General features: G+C 40.7%; 1 protein-coding gene across 1 annotated transcript; it reads left to right on the top strand.

The window, feature by feature from the left end:
• The first annotated feature begins 217 nt into the window (after positions 1–217).
• Positions 218–18701, top strand: LOC135225841 (pre-mRNA-splicing factor RBM22-like). The gene is made up of 4 exons (XM_064265377.1): positions 218–369; positions 2955–3070; positions 4881–4995; positions 17436–18701. Exons 1-4 carry the CDS (start codon positions 316–318, stop codon positions 18612–18614), a joined length of 1464 nt encoding a protein of 487 aa, XP_064121447.1. The 5' UTR covers positions 218–315; the 3' UTR covers positions 18615–18701.

Below are 18701 nucleotides of genomic sequence, written 5' to 3'. Positions count from 1 at the left end.
GCTAAAGTGGCCCACAATCTCCTCATTCAGTGTGTAGAACGTGCCATGCAGTCTCTTTCACTCGGTGCAGTTCAGCATGCAAATTTTCGTAAAAACAATGTCATGTTGTGGAATTTTTCGATTGCGATTGATATTTATATTTATATTTTACTTTTATATCAATAAATGAATTATTTGACGTATATTTATTTCTTAATTTTGAATATTTTTGACATTCCTTCACTTAAAAGACGGTACGAACGAAGCAGGTCGTGATGTATAAACAAAAGTTTGCTGTCGGCGGCGTACTACAACTACAACCTTCAGAACGTAAACATGGCTATGTCCAAGAGCACCAACACATATAACAGGCAAAATTGGGAAGATTCCGTGAGTTTTAGCGACGGTATTTTGTTATAGATTACCCAAATTGAATGCAGAGTATTCATTTTTGCATTAATTGTTGTTATCTTGATGTCAGTTAGCGTGACCTTTCACCACCTTAGAGGTGGTGTAGGTCCTAGTAGTTAGCCTAGGTCCCAGTATCCGTCTTTTAACTTTAATCTATCGACCACCGTAATTGCGCTTTCGGATGATTATAAGCCAGGTTACTCAATTTTCTTGGATGACGTAAGCTCGGCATACACTAACTTTACTGGGGCTATACCTAAATTCGTGTACGAGTTGGACTGTAGGTAGGTATTCCAAGAATTTGGCCGGTTTATCTTTTAATACTAGACTCGTATTTTACATCAGATTCGGCCCTTTGACTTTTCTTTTAAGCAACATGGTTGAAACTAACAACTAGATTACTAGAATCACCCAAAAACTGATCCTGTTTGGTTACCGAATGGCCACCTGTAACCCAGGATAGACATTAGTCAAAGAGCCAGCAGCATCCGTCGAAGCAACACCTCGAGACCTCTACTTTCTTCTTGAAGTAAGTTTTTTCTCCTAAGTCACAAATGAAGGCCAAAGGTAGTAGGTAATTTCCGATTTTTGGGAAGGTGGTTGTGCTATGGTAGAGGCAGGCCATTTGGTATTTTACCCTAGCCTAACTCCGCATGGACTGCAAGGAACTTTCCCGCGAATATGACAACCACTAGGGACTGGGGTGTCAAATGTATTTTGCTGTGTTTAGTACTAGCCCCTGGGGATTAATTACAATTGACCCAAAAAATAATGGTAAATTCTTAATAAGCAACCCAAATACTATAGGAAACTGTAATTTCCAAAGAAATACCTGATGCGGAGTTATTACCTAGATCACCTTGACTTGACACACCCACCTATATAGGTTAGGACAGAAGGTAAAATGGAAGACTGTTTCCGTGCCAGTCTGGTTCTGTTATACAATTTTATGTGCAAATGGGCGCCATGTTTATCACCAACCCCTTCGGAATGTGAAAACAAACACATGACAGTGAATATGACTTAAACACAAATAAAAGACAAACATGAACAAAAATATAAAGGAAATGCAGTACCTAAGTCTTCCATTTGGCAACTGGTGTGAACCAGGTTGCAGTAGATGTCTTTAGTATTACTGGGTAAAGTGCTGTTCAGTTGGAATGCTACGGTTAAAAAGAATCGTGCAACAGAAGGGAGCTTAGGGTATATGACCGAGTGGTGACATAAAGGCCACCTCTCTTGGAACACGGCTACTTCCTGAAAAAGCACTTAAATTATGCCATTATTTCTTAATTTAGGAGAAAACACTTACTTGGAGATGAGCGTAGAGGTCTCGGTGTGCTGCCTGGGCAGGCCACAACTCTTGACTGATGCTCATGGCAGCGAATTTAAGTAAATAAACATACACATTTACTAGACTGGTTACCCTGTCGTCTACAATGTAGGTGTCTAAGTAAACATTTGGGTAAACCTTTACAATAGTTGCACAGCCTAATTCCCACCAGTTACCGACCCGGACTGGTTCTAGGTTAGGGCATGTCACCCTAAGTTAGGCTAGGTAGGTAAAATCTAATTAGGTCAAGACCTAGCATTATAGGAAAGGTTCAGTCTATTTGTGTGCAAGGAATCTCTCTGATCGACGAATGGCAGGAATCAGGCCGCTCGGCTATTGTAAAATTTTATCAACATTTGTTCATTATGATTGACTAACCTAATCATTTGCTGCCATTTCGTCAATTTCTCCATAATAGAATAAATTTCCTGTGTTCAAAGTTTTTGTGGTGTTTGGTACATTTTTACTTTAATCATATTAGTAGTCTGGGTAAATTTGCTGTCTTTTGTTTATGGTTTTAATGTTCATCTCGAGGGGGCTGGGACTAAGCCTATTAATGGTAGAAGCTCTGTGGGACACTATGTTTAGTACAAGCTCGTCGGGACGCTATGTTTAGTATAAGCTCGTCTAGGATGAAAGTAAAAAAAACTTTAAGATCGATCTCAAAATATGGTATTTTAGCATAATGCTTTTATGTTACATCTTGTGTTTGTTCCTGATTTCCCCTTCTCAAAGATGTTTATGCACAGTAACTCGCTACCTCATATCTTGTCATTTACAACAGAGTTTTGTTTCTCATAGAGTTTTCCTTCACCAACTATTTTTTGTCATTGTCAGTGATCTCTTATTTCCCTTCTCTGTTCTTGAATTAAGGTACTCATATACTACTTAAAATATAATGAGTGCAAGCTTCCATGAAAATTTGTTTGGCAATTTGAAGCACTGAAATTGTTTTCAGTGTGAAGCGGGGGAAACGTTTTACTTGTTGTTTTGTCATCATTTCTTACAAAATTTAATACAACACCATCATTGGATTATCAGTTACACTGTTGAATGAGGAATTTAAAAGGTAAATGAATTTCTAATCAATTCATAACCAATAGTTATGGTGGGATCTTTATTTCAAACCTAACATGTAAATTACAGTATATTTAGTGTGTGTGTCACCATTTCATGTTTTACATTTATGCTTCACAGTAACTGTATTTCAATTTTGTTCTGATCTTTGCAGGACTTTCCAATATTGTGTCAGACATGTTTAGGAGACAATCCATATGTGCGGATGATGCGAGATCGCTATGGTAAAGAATGTAAGATCTGTACAAGGCCTTTCACAGTCTTCCGATGGTAAGTACAGCCTATTCGTTTTTAATTGGCTTTCATAAGACTTAAGCTGTTCCAGGTTGAATTAACTTCAAATTCATTGATTGTAGACATCCCAAACCTACTTTTTATTCAAACCCAAAGTGTATAATATGAATTCAATGAAATCATGTAAAGAGTAAAAACTACTGAAAATTATAATGGAACCATAGAGAAATGTTATGGCATTAGGAGCTTTTATAACATATTTTGTAACTGATGTTGATAAAGCAGTCTTACAGTGGGTATAAGGTCTGTATAATACCTTAGGCAGCAGGAACATGGCAGACATTTTGGAAAGTTTCGGATAGAACATTAAGATGTATGGCTGGAGTAAAGAGGAAAGATAGTATTATGAGTGAAGTATGTAATCAGTAGAGAGATGTGGTATCAAGTAACTAAAAAAAAAAAAATTACGGATGGTTTAGACCTGTAATGAGAATGAATTAGGTAAATCAGTAGCCATGGAAATAGACATTTAGGAAGGCCTAGGAACTCATGGAAAATGCGATAGAAGAAGAAGAAAAGATTGGAGAGAACAAGTCATTTTGTGTAATCCAGTGCTAGGAAAAGCTGACACTAAAGTTTATGCTGATGATGCTGAATGATCTGGGTTTGTACAATACACAAGCCTCTGAGGTAGTAGTTTATATATACTTTTACATTCAATTATAGTTCAAGGCAGCTGCATTGTACGGGGGCAGTTGATAGCTGAGAATTGTTAGTTATGTAGTTTTTAGTGAAATTAACCTTTCTTGACTGGTTTTCCAGATACTTTTTTAGCTTTCTTTTTTACTAGTGAGTTGAGTTCATGATTGTTTATCGTAGGAATTAAAATAGGAACTATATAGTATACAGATGATGCAATTCTTGTTGAAGTTGTCTCCCAGAAATGCAGGTTTGCTGCTACCCATGACAGTTATCAAGAATGGATTAGTGAGTGGTGTCTGTTAAGTACACTATGGATATATGTACTCCTGGAAGATCAAAGTAAATTTAGTCTTTTGGAGAAGGGGCACACTTCACCTGTCTGTGAGATATTTTAGTGTCAGGTTACCTGTATATACCAGCATTTAGATTGGTATCACTCGGCGTTACATTTGATAGTGACATTTCCCTAGTCAGAATACATCTGGTAAGTTTCCATGATTTACACAGAATGGATTCTACAGAAATTGGTTTTAGTAGAGTGTACTGTATTAATTACTATAGTCAATTTCCAATGTAAGGTGCCTGCTTCTTGAGGATCCTTAATTGGAGAAAAATAACAACTGAATGACATAGGAGTTGGCCAGTTGATTTGAAGTAATTGCAAGCACTGAATCTATGGAAGAGCTTGTAGTTCATGAAGTTTTACCAATTTTTTAGATGCTGTATTTAATGTCACTTAGCCACAAGCTGCTATTGTAAGTGTCTTTTTCCAATCCCCTTCAATTGTTATTAACATCTGGTGTGCAGGCAGAGCTAAGGAATGGGAGCATTTCATGGGTAAAATATAAACAACCCCCATAGCTTAATGGAAGCAGCCACTGAAAGCTTGATAAGTCCTTGATTGTTTAAAGCATAAGATAAAGCTAAAGGTCTGTATTTGTGAAATATATGACTTTATAAAATTAGTATTGATAAATTTATTGCTTCTCTGGAACATGATGGTGAGGAGATTGTACTCATTGTAGTATAAGATTTTTGCTACAGATTGCAACTTGTTTTCTGTACTCACATTTTATATATGTTTCATAGTTGTTTTTGTAATTTTCCAGTAATAGAGGCTTCTTTATTTTCTTCCTTAATGAAGGTGTCCTGGAGCAAGGATGAGGTTCAAAAAGACAGAGGTATGTCAGACTTGTGCAAAGCTTAAGAATGTGTGCCAAACTTGTTTGCTGGATCTGGAATATGGTCTTCCAACACAGGTAAGTCAGAGCTGGACTTTTGAATATTTGCATTTTCATTGTAACACACCTGTTCAAACAAATTATAAGCTTGCTTATTACTTATTACTAATGATGATGATGATGATTAATGTGGTAGTTTAACTGTTGGTGACATGTTCCAGTAATGGAGAGTCCATCTCTCATGCTTAATTGTTCACCTTTTGTTCATACACGGAACAAACCTTCAGTTTTAACATTAGAATAAATCTTCTGGCACCTGCTGGAAACTGGTTAATAACAATAGAAAATTGGAGATGCAATGAGTCTGTGGCATCTGCATCCCTTATGTAGTTGAGGTGGAAGCGAGTCAGAGACCACACTTGAACCTAGTGACATGTCAGTCTTTCTTCAACCACCTTGGAGAGCATGCGTTCTCTTTGCTGTCCTCCTCCCAAGACAGTTTTTGACCTTAGCCCGTGTATTCTTTTTCTGTTGTATCATGGATTCTCCTATCTAGCCTAAGAAGCCCTGTGAGCGTGTCATGGTAATTGCTTTATAGCAGAGAAAGATAAAGGAAAGATAAACGCATCTTTGAGAAGTTCTGCAGCAAGGAGGCATTGGCGCGTGTTGGAGGCGCCTGTTCTCATGATGGTTCTAGAATCGGCAGGAGTGTTGTGGAACTTGACAGGCGCCGACGTGACTTGAGGAACGCCACTATTTCTGATGCGACACTTCGTCGAGAAACTTCTAAATCGTTCCCGTAATCTCGGAAGTCTGTGACATACGCTGTAGGTGCCGCCCCCAGGTCACCGTATAAATACGACTGACGAAGTAGGAAAAGGCAGATCATCACTAAGAGCCACAGATCAGATTATCAGTGAGAGCTCAGCAGCAGAGATCAGAGATCATCCGAGAGAGATAAGAGAAGAAGGAACCTACGAAGGATCAGAGAGGAAAAGGCGCCCGAGAATTGGTCGAATTCTGGTCAAGTCGTCGTCAGGAGTGGACGACGTTGAGCAAGACTTCAGAGAAGAAACGTTCTGCGAGAGATTTTGAGAAGTTCCTGCCCTTCAAGTATCAAGAATAGACATTATTTTCTTCAATACGGAGTCAAGAAGACGTCTGCAATCACAGTTCTCCTTTTGTGAAGCCATCGCTTCGAGCATAGATCTCCGACGGCGCAAAACTGCCCATCAAGTACTTTCATTACCCCACCGTTTCCCCAGTTCACGCATTGTAAGATTTTGCCTTTTTTATGTAAATAGGATATACCATTCTGCATTTATCTTTGTTAGTAAGCTTGCAAATAAACCTTTGTTGTGTTTGTGTATCTTTCTATATTCGTATCCCCAGTTTCAACTGTTGGTGTTGAATTCTTTTTGTTTATCATAATATCGAACCTGTAGCAAACCTCTCTTTCGGTTCGTAACAGAGCGTCAACGTATTTGCCCAGCCTTCCAGGGTTCCCATTTCATGCTTGGCTTCCTTTAGGATGGATGCAACTTACAGTAGATGTTCTTCCAGGCCTATTCCTACTGCTTCATCATCAGCTGTTTTATATGTAATTTTGTCCTGTCTCCCTCTGGGCGAATATTATCCCTTCTGGGAATAAGGGGCCAGTTTGTTCCTTTGTTAGCAACTTTGTAATTTGTCACCCCTTTAATGCCTGATTCTTTCAGTCTTTGCTGTTTCAGTGCCGTGCCAGTGCCATTTTCATCATTTCTGCTGCCTTTATCTTTTTTGCATTTGGCTTGTTTTCAGGAGTACGTAATTTTTGATAAATTGTCAAATGTAATGCAAGAATTTCTCCAGCTCAAAATCACTTCTTTGATATCCTCTCTTCAGCCCTTTAATACAAATGTCCTGCTTACTTGCTTCTAGCACCTGCAGTTTCAGGTTGGTCAAGTTTTTCTACTACGTCACTATTTGTTCATATGCCATCTTCCTTCCTTCCTTCATTCCTGCTACAGCTCCTACCACAACAAATCTAGTGGATTTGATGCTGATGCCTTTAGCTACCACTTCCATTTTTTTCCTTGATCTTGCTTCAGTCCCTATAATTGCCACAGGGGCTTTGAACCTTTTTGGTCCAAGTTACTTAGTTACTGCAGTTGCCAGTGCTTTATTTACTCTTACTTGCAATTCTATCATTGCCTCTGTATGTATTTGAGGAGAGTTGTTTATTTCTGTTATATCCATGGTAGCACCAGCTACTTCTGCAATGCATTACTACCTACACTAATACGCTTCTCCTTGCATCTTAGTGCCTTTTCAGCTACATATTCATTATTTTATTAATTATTTTTCTTTTAAAAAGTGGTATCTCTTCCTTCTGTGTTTGTCTTTACCTCCTTCTATTTCTTCCTAATGAACACCGTATTTTTTTGAAGCTTCTTCAATTTCAAGTCAGTGGCCCTTGTGGGGTTCTTCCACATGAATAAGTAGTTTGTTCATGAAACTTACCTGTCAGATATATATATAGCTGTATTTTCTGAAGTCCGACAGAATTTTAAAAACTTCCGACACACGCAGTGGTCGGCCAGGTGGTTAGTACCCATTCCCGCCGCTGGGAGGCGGGTATCAGGAACCATTCCCATTTTCTATTCATAATTTTTCTGTCGCCGGTGCTGGAAACACCTGTTTCCAGTACCTCCGTCTTAGATTTTGGAAACTTCATTGCCGCTAAGTATCCTAATTGTCATTTTAAATTTATTTACTTGGATTGTGGCTAGACATACGCTATCTTAAATTGATTTGAATTTGATTCATTTTTGCATAAGATATCTGAATCTAGTTAGGCTAGTTTCAGAGGGTGTTGTCCGCAAAGATAGGGTGTGGCTACCGAAAGCTTCGGTAGATCCGCACATTGGTATGCACGAGGGGGTATGGAGTCCTTGCTTCTTTGTCGAGATTTTTTGTCATGTAAGGAGTGTGAGACTTTGTCTAATTCCGTAAGGAAGACGTATGATTCGTATGTACGCAATTAATCAGTAAACATGTCTAATTCCGTAAGGAAAACGTATGATTCGTATGTACGCAATTAATCAGTAAACAAAAGTCAGGGTAGTGAACCTGCTAACCTTCCTGTAGACTTTTTTTTTTTTTTGCCTAACCCTGTAGTATAGCCTACGGGTTATGAATATGTCTGCGAGAGGTGATCGCTCTCCTTCATTGTTGTGAAGAGTGCTACTTCTGTTATTGTTTCTCATAACCCTGTAATGTTACCTCGGGCCCTAAACAAGTGTCTGTAGAGGTTATTGCCCTTTCTCTAATACTCCTTCGATTCGTATCTTAGAATCGAAAGTGCTTGCTTTAGAGAGCAATATGAAGTGGCTAAGTGCAGTGACAGTGCCCCTTGTGTAGTGGAGGGTGCGTCAGATCGGCCTTATTTCGCCTCTAGGCCTGGACCTCTGCTTGACTCCCAGGACCCGGGGAGAGAGCATGTCGAAAGCCGAAGGAGGGTTACGAGGAACCCCCACCGATCTGGCGTGCCTTCGGCAGTTTTCTGATGAAAATCCCAGACTGCCTTAGTGCGTGCACGTGCACGAATCCTGAAGGATTGCTTCTCGTCCTCCGAAGCGTCCTCGCCCGCGCAGGGGTTGGAGCTTTCGGAAGGACTCGCGCCCTCTAAATAGAAGCTTTATAGAAGAGGACGCTTCACGTCTCTCTCTCTCGTTATGCGTTCCAGTGAGAAGTAGAAGGCGAACGTCGCCTGATCACGTGTACGTCTTTCCACCGAGAAATATGAAAAAGAAGTCTTAGTAGCAGGACGCTTTTGAGAGCGGACGTCCAGAGCTTTGTTTACTGTGGCTAAATAAGAAGGCGTTCCCCTCGCCAGTCGCCCTCGTATTCTCACGCGATACTCAAACCTTCTCCTGAGACTGTTTCGTGCAGTCGGATTTCTCTCGAAATGTATCTCGCTTGTTTTTGACGCCTGTCAGGAGCGTGACGCTTTTCTGCACGCTTCTTTTGACGCTCGGCTTGGACGGGACGTTCGGATGGACGCCAGGCAGCATGCGCGGGTGCACGCCAAGCGCGCACCAGTGGACGCCGAGCGCAAGCCAGTGGACGCCGAGCGCGCTCGCTGCTCGCCAGTGGACGCCGAGCGCGCTCGCTGTCGCCAGTGGACGCCGATCGCGCGCGCGCCAGCGCACGCCAGGTGTGGCGCCTGGCTGAACGTTTCTGTTGAACTCTTCTAGCTCTTGTTTTACGATTTGGGCCTCAAGAATTTTTACCTCTACCTTCGGTGATACCTTATACCTCACATGCAAAGAATGTGAAGTAAGCAGTGCTTCGGAGAAGCTTAAAGTGAACAGACAACTTCGTCTTCGAAACCCAGCAAGACCTCGGGTTTTCGTGATTCAAGAGGTCTCTGTCAATATTATATTGCTTTTCGCAAAGGTGGATGGAGTTAAGGAAAGCTCAAGGGAAGATCTCGTTTCTCTACCGCAGTCAAGACTTTGCAATAAGGCAGTTACGGGTTATGTAAAGGCTCGATGTCCTGTACGTCAGGACTCTCGGCAACGTCAGTAGGATTCTTGCAAAGGCACTCATCAAAAGAACGCTCTTCAGGAAAGCGCAAGACAGGACTTCCTTTGCCATACTGCCAATAAATTTTAAGCTTTAGCAGGCATTAGTTGTGATAAGGGAGAGGAAGCTGGTTGGAGAATTTCTTCCTCTTCCCAGGATAAGTTTGCAAGCTTTTTAGCCCATCTGAAAGGGTTTTTCAGATGATAGGTTTGTTAGTTTCTAGTCGGGACTACGCTGCCGAATTGAACAGCGTCGTTCTAAAACCTGCCGTAAGCCCAGTCTCTTAACAGATTCTTTGCCCCTCCCTCGTTTGAGACGGAAATCGGAAAAATAAAATGCTCGACTTCCTGGATTACGTTTTGTCAATTCAGTGACTTTCCCCCCCCCATTGACAATATACTATCGTTTTGTCAAGTAAGTGGTGTATCCCCTCATTGACAAAATATCTCTTTGTCCCGTAAATGGGTTAGTTTCTCATTGACAAACATCTCATTAACTTGATATTGCGTAAGCGAATAAGCTCTTATTGACAAGATTCGGAAGAGCTCTCATTCGTCATTCGCAGACTCGTACAAGAAATAGACTTGTAGACTACGTCAATGAACGCTTATGTCAATAACATAAGAAGCTTGAGCTGACTGCTTCGATTCTCTTAAGTTTTGTTCATGAAACTTGCCTGTCCAGATATGTATTCGTTAATTTTGTAGCTGTATTTCCGAATTCAGCTATATATATGTCTGCCAGGTAAGTATGAACAAACTTTATTGTGATATAATTTCATATTTTGCCTTGCGTTATTTTATTTCTGGTTGGTTCAAGTCATATACGCTTGCTGTAGTTACCTCTTCGGATGGCAACCGAGAGGTCTATTGTCTATTTTAAGGACTTTTAATCGTTACTCCCTGCAGCCTTCCAGGAGTTTCCGATTTATCTTTTACCGTTGTATGGTATTGTTCTGACGACACAAACGCATCTATATATTTAGCGTTTTCTGTTTCGCTTAAATATACCAGCTTGAGAGTCTTTCTGCTCAAAAAATAACGGACTATTTCTTCGTAGAATAGGGTAGCTGGCAACCCAGACATAAGTGAAAGAAGACGACATTCGTAAGCTGCTGGCTGTGCTGTCACGCTGTGTCTGCAGTCTGTCCTCCAGACTCCAGTCCAAGTGTCCAACAGATCCAGTAACAGATCGTGCGCTGTCATGCGCGGTATGTGACGTCTCTCTCTCCCTGCGGGATTGACTGACTAATCGTATCTCTGTGCTGACGGTTACGTCTCTCCTGCGGGATTGACTGACTAACTCTATCTCTGTCCTACAATTCACGGACTTTAGCCTAAGATTGAAGGGATTTCTTACGACTGAATAAACGTTAGCATTCCGTTTGCCTTACTAATGTTCAACAGAAGTTATCTCTTAAATCCTTTCGTGCTCGTTACCCGCACGGTAATAGAACTACGAGTCTACCGCAAACATTGCTCTTTTATATGCTCTAATGCTTAGGCAAAGCGCAGCCTTATTAGGGAAGTAAGCATACTTGGGGGGGAGGGAATGGATGAGCTTGCTGGGGACCATTTCCTTCCTGAAGAAGTTTGTTTTCCCGAATAGACTGCAATTCAGATCACAGTTTTTTCCAACCGGGAAACTGAAATATTATTCAAGATCTAGGAATGATTCTGAACATCTCTGTGGCGTCTATCACCTGAGGTGATAGAAAGAAGGTGCCGGACATCTGGATATGGTTTTCAGATGTCCTGGATCTTAATCTGAAAGAAGTAAAAGCGATTCGGTAGTCCCCCCAGTCCTCGAAACGAGTTTTTGGGAACCAGTGGTCCGATCAACTCTGATATTCCACAGCTCTCTCTATCTTAAGAAGTATCTTCTCTCTCGGTCCCTGTTCGAGTTTACGAGAAAGAGCCTATTATAACAACAGGCGTAGAATGTAACGATCCTCTAGAGGTTCGTTACAGGATTGCAAAAGTCCGTACAAGAATCGTCTCGATCGACGGCAGCAACTATTGACTTCCGAGTGGAATCTTTCTTTAGAAGTAAGTTGAGAGTTGTGGAGACTTTAGGGACGCCCTTTCATTCTTCTCTTCGATATGTTGAGGACGAAGAGGCTTCTTCTTCTCTGCTCCCTTATTCTCGATCCGGGATCGGTACCATTAAAATGCCATCCTATGATATTGAACGGGGATGGATGTTTAGTCTCTTTTCCCCTTTTCAATCGCTTAGGATGTAATAAGAGGATTTATGACGTCACAGGGAGCGACAAGGACGGCTGATCGCCCCATGTTGGCCCTCAGGATCCTGGATTCACAGAGGTCACAAAGGCACATACTTCCTAGTTCACTTTCCAAGGACTTTTTCCGAGAGAGTCCGTCTACTCTAACTCGAAAGGTACCTATAACCTCTCCGCTTTGAGTCTGACTACGTTCAGGCTATCGAGATGTTGACAGGAATAAGATTACGTCTGCCATTTCCGTCTGAAGAATGGGATAAGCTGGCAGTCACAACTATTAAAGAATACGCAAATATGTTGTTGACGGCCTTTGGGCTCAGAGTATTTGCGTCTGTCAAACAATAAAGCCCTTCACGATCTTTGAGTTCTGTGGAATCTCGAATCTCGCTCACCATCTACTTTTTGTCTCATGTTTTCTCGGAGTCAGACACTCGTGCGAGATCAGGCGACATATAGTAGCCCGGAGTTTCTTGTTGACGAAGTCGGTTGCGTTTATACACCCCCGATGATCGTGTAACATGAGACCAGGTTGGACTGTCAGGCATTCTTCCTTCAGGACTGAATTGCCTTTTTGCTCCTCGCTCCTTTTCTCCGGCACCAGAAGCTCGAGTCAGGAGTTGATTCGCTGACGACGTTGTTGGGTTTTGCGTTGATAACACCCCCCAAGGTTTGCTTAGATTGAATCGCCCAGGCAGTCCAGACACTCATCCTTGTTCAGCGAAGAATAGTGCCTTATGGTCTTCAGGGTACAGCCTTGCTGTCCTTGATTCGTCTGACTGGTCAACTGGTTGGTCACCTGACTTTAGTACAGACGGACTGACTGTGCATGTCCAGATCGAAGCTTTCAATATGGAACTTAGACGTAGTCTGAAGTTCTTGATGTCAAAGCATTCGAACCTCTCTTACCTGTTAACTTCTTGCATGTGATCAGGAAGGCCTTCTTCTAACCACCCTAGATACGACAAAGAGGGTTAGTGAGATTTTAAGCCATCGTCACAAGTTTTGGCTTTGGAGAACACAAGGCGTGTGCTCTCTAAGCCTTCTGTTGTGGCCTAAGAATGGAAACCCGTTTTGTCCTTGGGCCAGGAGCTTGGAATCAAGGATGGCACAAGTTAGTGGGCAGGAGCCAGAGAGAGTCCTGTGCCCTGTCGGGTCTCTCAAGTTTTATCTACATAAAAACTAAGAAAGTCGAAGTCATTCGGGCAATCTGCAGTGTTCCGAAAAAGGACCAGACTTGCCCATATCGAAGAACACCCTGGCTTTAGTGTTAAGGAGTTCTTTCAAAAATGCTCCTTCATTGTGTTTGCACAAAGATTTGAAATCTTTTATCTGAATGCTCACGAGGTGAGGGCGTGGCCTCGGAAGCATTTCAACAGAGCATGGCACTCAGCAACATCCTGAGTACCATGTTTTAGCGAAGCAACTCTGTGTTCACTTCACACTCCCTGCGAGATGTGAAGATGGCATATGAGATCTGCTGCTCGCTAGGGCCATACGTGTCTGCAGACACAATCTTGGGGGCAAGAAGTACCACTCATCCTATCCTGTAGAAAATGGTTAGGAAGAGCTCTTAATTTAGTTGTTTGAGTCGCCGACAACGGCGACTTCTTTACTCTTAAGCCTTAGTTAACACACCTTAACTTTGGCTAGGTTGGTCAGGTGATATATATATTTATATATATATATTTATTTTACTTCTTAGCCCTCATGGTATGGTCAATATGGTCTAGTCACATTGTGGTCACGCCCCCGTTGACAGATCATCTGGAGTGCACCAGCTTTATAGGTCTCTACCTCGCTGGCAACTCTAGTAAAGCAGAAGAAGCAGACTTGGGTGACAGTAATCACGAAGTCAGCTATGCTAACAGGTGGAACCAAGATGTAAATCATCTGCATGCATTTGTTTCCCAAAATCCTTCTATTCTGTCCCTTCCCACCTCCAAAGGTGGGATTCAGCTATATATATATCTGACAGGTAAGTTTCATGAACAAAATGATATTGTTATGATACAATAAAGTTTGTTTTTCATACTTACCTGGCAGATATATATAATCAAGTACCCACCCACCTCCCCTCAGGGGACAGTGGAAATAAAAATTATGAATAGAAAATGGGAATGGTTCCTGATACCCGCCTCCCAGCGGCGGGAATGGGTACTAACCACCTGGCCGACCACTGCGTGTGTCGGAAGTTTTAAAAACAAGTAAAAATTCTGTCGGACTTCAGAAAATACAGCTATATATATATCTGCCAGGTAAGTATGAACAAACTTTATTGTATCATAACAATATCATTTTTGTATGTGGGACTTACCCTGTAATTATATAGCTAAGAAAGCTCTTAGCTATATAATTATTGGGTAAGTATATACAAAAACCTTATTTTATTATAAAAATATCATGTTTAATCTACTGAATAATAGTAATGATGATAACAACCAAGCATTATGCGTTAACATTGTCTGCTTTTCTGATTTCTGGTGTTAATTCCCTCACTAAAGTATCCTTGTTTGTTCAAACTGTTAGGGGGGCCACTGTCAGGCCCTACCTTCGTCCTATACGTAATTGCTTTCTTCAGTTTACCTTCAGCAAGGCTTGTAAACCAACCTCAACTTGTAAATTCCATGATAATCCAGTAATGTTCCAACCTCATGCATGGAGTTTATCAAGCAAGGAAGGGCATAGGGAGAAATGTTTCTCTTTAATCACTCCAGCAGCAATCTCTCGGTTGTAAACCGTCAACCTCTTTCAGAGTTTAAAAACTTCTTTAGTAAGTGTATTATAAAGTCATCAATTCTTTTAGTGCCTCTATGCCTGTAATTACAGATTTCTTTCTTTTGGTGCAAAATGTGTGAGTTCCCGCAAATAATCTTTTGACAGGTGTGATAAAATTGTTTATAACAGAAATGAAACATGAACCTAAAATCAGGCCACAATAGGGAACATTATCTACAGAATTTGTATGTTCTTGGTCATAAGTTTAGATACCTATTATTTATCAGATGTACATAAAAAAATGTATCATTAAGCTATCTGTTTATCCAATACATGATATTGAAAGCAACTGGGTGAATGTCAGATTGTAATATTTTTTTAAAGTAGTTTTTTGCTAAAAGTAATGCTGAAATAATGTATAAATATCCATTGAATATTTTGCATAAATATATACATTTCCTTCCTTTGTGTTGCAGAGATGATAATTTGAAACATTGTTTCATGATTTATGAGAAGCACAGCAAGTTTCCATAAAATTTTGTTTTCTGCAAAATGGTCATATAGGCTATTTGGCAGATTACATATCAAAATGTTTTCACACATCAGTTATATTGATGAAATTGGTTAATACTTTTATGTACCTGAATTCATTTAATGCAGTATTTTGCCAGTATCTTTTCTTGCTGTGTAATAAAACATTTGATGAATTACATAAATATAATGCATTGAGTACTTGTATTATTCCCATAATGAAGAACGACACAAAAATACTCCTGAATATTTGGGTTTCTGCCACCATGCAAGCCATGAGATACACTTTTTAAGATAAGCTAATGAGTCTGTATCCAATAGGAAGGCAGAATTCTAGTAATGTAGCTGAGCCACCAGTTTTTCTGAAATACAAGTGCGGGTTCTAGTTTTGAACAAGGCCACAATTGTGGCTTTTTGGGTTCTGCCAGCAAAGCCATGATCACAACCTTTTGTGGAGCAGTAATTAAGAGTAATGTTATAGTTGTTGCATAAGTTTTCAATCTGAACTGTATTGATGTTACTAGTGCCAAAGATCTTGAACAGTTCTTTCAGCACTTGGAAGGGGATCTTTCCTTAGCTATTTAATTCCTTACCAAGGCTCGATTTTAATCTCTGGTTAATAGTACCTCCTTAGAACTGCTTTCCATGTAGATTGCCTTATTACTGGCTTTGGCTCCCATCAGACAAGTGAGCAAATACATTGCTGTATCACCCACACCAGGGATTTGTCATCTACTTTTTTTTTCTTTTTTCCTGACCACTTCACTGTCTTGGCATTGGCCATTACCTGTGCTTGGGACCACCATCTTTGGTCACATGGGGCTGTTCAGCACCATCTCAAGAGCACAAAGGAACTTCAGTTGAAGAATGGCAGGATATCCTTCAAGCAAATTCTAGGGCATCTGTGGAGGAACCTTTTCAGCTAAGAGTGTCTGTTCAGGAAATCCAGGTTCAATGAACTTTTGTTCGTTCTAAAAGGAATCCTGAGGTTCCATTCATCGTAAGAGTAAGGACTTGGAAATGTTGGTAAACCTTCACCAAGTTGTACCAAGTGATGTAATACAAATGAGGTTGGGTGTATATTTGTTATAACTGTTGTGTTTGAAGAGGGATGTGTAACCCCTTTTTGACAAAATTTTATGTTCATTTTAATTTCTGAATTCAGCTATCACTCATCTTGGAGAAATGGACTCATGGGGTTTGAAATGGTTTCACCTTACTTTGAATTGTTCCTTTTTTGCATGCATGTTGAAGTGTTCATGATACTAATTATTACTTCACATTCAAGTTGGGTTTGTACAGTTGGTTCCAGATTTAAATTCACCAAAATCTTGTTGATGTTGTGAATCATTTTCTTTTGTCCTTCCACCAAAACATTGGTTATTATTCGTGGGCTTGTTATGAAATTATTTCAGCTTGTGTAAAGTAAAGAAATTTTCATTTAGACAGATCAATCTTAACAAAAGTACCCTCCCCCAAGTCTTATCATTCTGGATGTTTTAAAAGTTTTGTGCAAAAGAATGAAACCAGCTGTTCTATTCTATGGAAGGGTTAAAGGTGTTCACATGCCTTTTATCACTTGGTGGTTAATTTTTTAGTTATCCATCCTCTCATCTTCAAACTTCATAGATTGTGTTGAGTGTAGGGCTAATGATGATGGCTGGGTTTGATTTTATTTATTTTTTTTATTTTTTTACCCTCTCCTTTGGGATGGAGGGTTAGTGCACCTTATGTGGTGCACTTTATTGTAGGCATAGTTAAAAAATGTTTGTAGCATCCTTTCAGCCCCTAGCTATAGTTTTTTTTTTTATTTAACTCCACCTCCATTCCCATTTCCTTTCTTTGGTCTTGATGTCCAGCATCTCCGATCAGTACTTCTTACTGCAACTGTGGAGGTTCCCTCAGTTCCACCTCTAGAGCCCTGTACTTCATCTCTTTATTTTCTGGATCTCTCTGTCTTTCTGTCCAACCACTTCAGCTCCCTCTTTTCATGGTTTTAAGCAGAGAATGGCAAAAAATGCCTGTGCTGGAAATCTAGAGCTATTGTATTATTTCATCATTCATTTATTAAATAATGGTGTTATTTTTCATCCTTTGTAAGGGTCAATTAATTTCTGAGTCTACTATTACCCTTGACCAGGTTTGAAGACAGTACAACAGTAAGTTTCATTAAATATTGATGAATTTGTCAAGAAAGGCAAATTACTGAAATGCCTGTAGCAGCTAAAGTGATGTTTTGTGTTAAGGAAATAAACTTCTGCATTAGCAATGCAAGTATTTAACATTATAGTATATATACAAAGTTCCTGTTGCAGTGACCTCCTTCTGCTTGAGAACTTCTATTAAATTGCATGCAGCACTGAGATGTCAAAATTTTTATATGGGAGAAAGATGTTTCTCCACTGTTTATATAGCTCCACCATAGTCTTATTTTTCAGCTTCAAAACTCATTTATTTTCAGGTGAGGGACTCTGCTTTAAGCCTAACAGATGACATGCCCAAGAGTGAAGTCAATAAGGAATTTTACATTCAAAATATGGAACGTCAGATGGCAGCAACATCTGATGGAAGCACACCTGGAGGAGTTTTAGGTAAAACAAAAACACATTCTGAGATGTTGTTGCGTCTTGCTCGCACAACACCATACTACAAACGCAATAGACCACACATCTGTTCTTTTTGGGTTAAAGGAGAATGTAAAAGAGGAGAGGAATGTCCTTATCGTCACGAAAAACCAACAGACCCAGATGACCCACTTGCAGATCAGAATATCAAAGACCGTTATTATGGTGTCAATGACCCTGTTGCAGACAAACTCCTAAAGAGAGCAGCAGCAATGCCACGGTTGGAACCACCAGAGGATAAGTCAATTACAACCCTGTACGTAGGTAATCTTGGTGACAGAATTGGAGAAAAGGAGCTACGTGATCATTTCTATCAGTATGGGGAATTACGAAGTGTTAATGTAGTGGCAAAACAGCAATATGCTTTTGTTCAGTTTACCACAAGAGCTGCATCAGAGGTAGCTGCTGAACGTACTTTTAATAAACTTATAATACAGGGTCGTCGTTTGAACATAAAGTGGGGTCGTTCACAAGCCAGACAGGGAGCTTTAGGTGGCATGGAGGGTCTTGAAGGAGAAGATGTTGCACCTCAGCCATTAGAACCAGTACCAGGTCTCCCAGCACTTCCCCCACCTCCTGAAGAACTGCAGAATAACTTCTTTAACCTACCCTCTGCAGCAGCCAGTATACCTTTGCCTCCTGGTCAAGGTCCTCCAACATCAGGGGCACCAACTATACGACCACCAAGGCCACCAGGCCAAGCACCACCAAGACCACCAGTTCCACCGCCTGGAGGCATTCCGGGGGGACCTCCACCACTAGGACCATTGGGTCCTCGGCCTCCTGGTGTGCCACCAGCTCCTCCTGGCCATTTACCCCCTCTACAGCCACCTCCATTTTTCCCTCCTCATTTGCGGGCACCTCTTCGACCACCTCCTGGTGTTCGTCCTCCAGCATTCTTCCCTCAGCCACCACCTATTCCCGGAGTTGGTCCTCCCCCTCCTCTTACTCATGGTATTATTCATTATCCATCACAGGATCCTACTCAGATGGGTGCAAATCCAGATAAGAAATAGCATGATTTTATTTGTACTTTTAATTAATTGCTGGTTTTATGTGACAGGTGTGTAGTTCTGTTGTCTCAGAATAAAACACGCAACTTT

Source organism: Macrobrachium nipponense, chromosome 13, assembly GCF_015104395.2.
Source record: "Macrobrachium nipponense isolate FS-2020 chromosome 13, ASM1510439v2, whole genome shotgun sequence".
Lineage (NCBI taxonomy): Eukaryota > Metazoa > Arthropoda > Malacostraca > Decapoda > Palaemonidae > Macrobrachium > Macrobrachium nipponense.
Note: the sequence above shows the minus strand (reverse complement) of the source record. Positions and strands in the feature narration are given on the sequence as shown.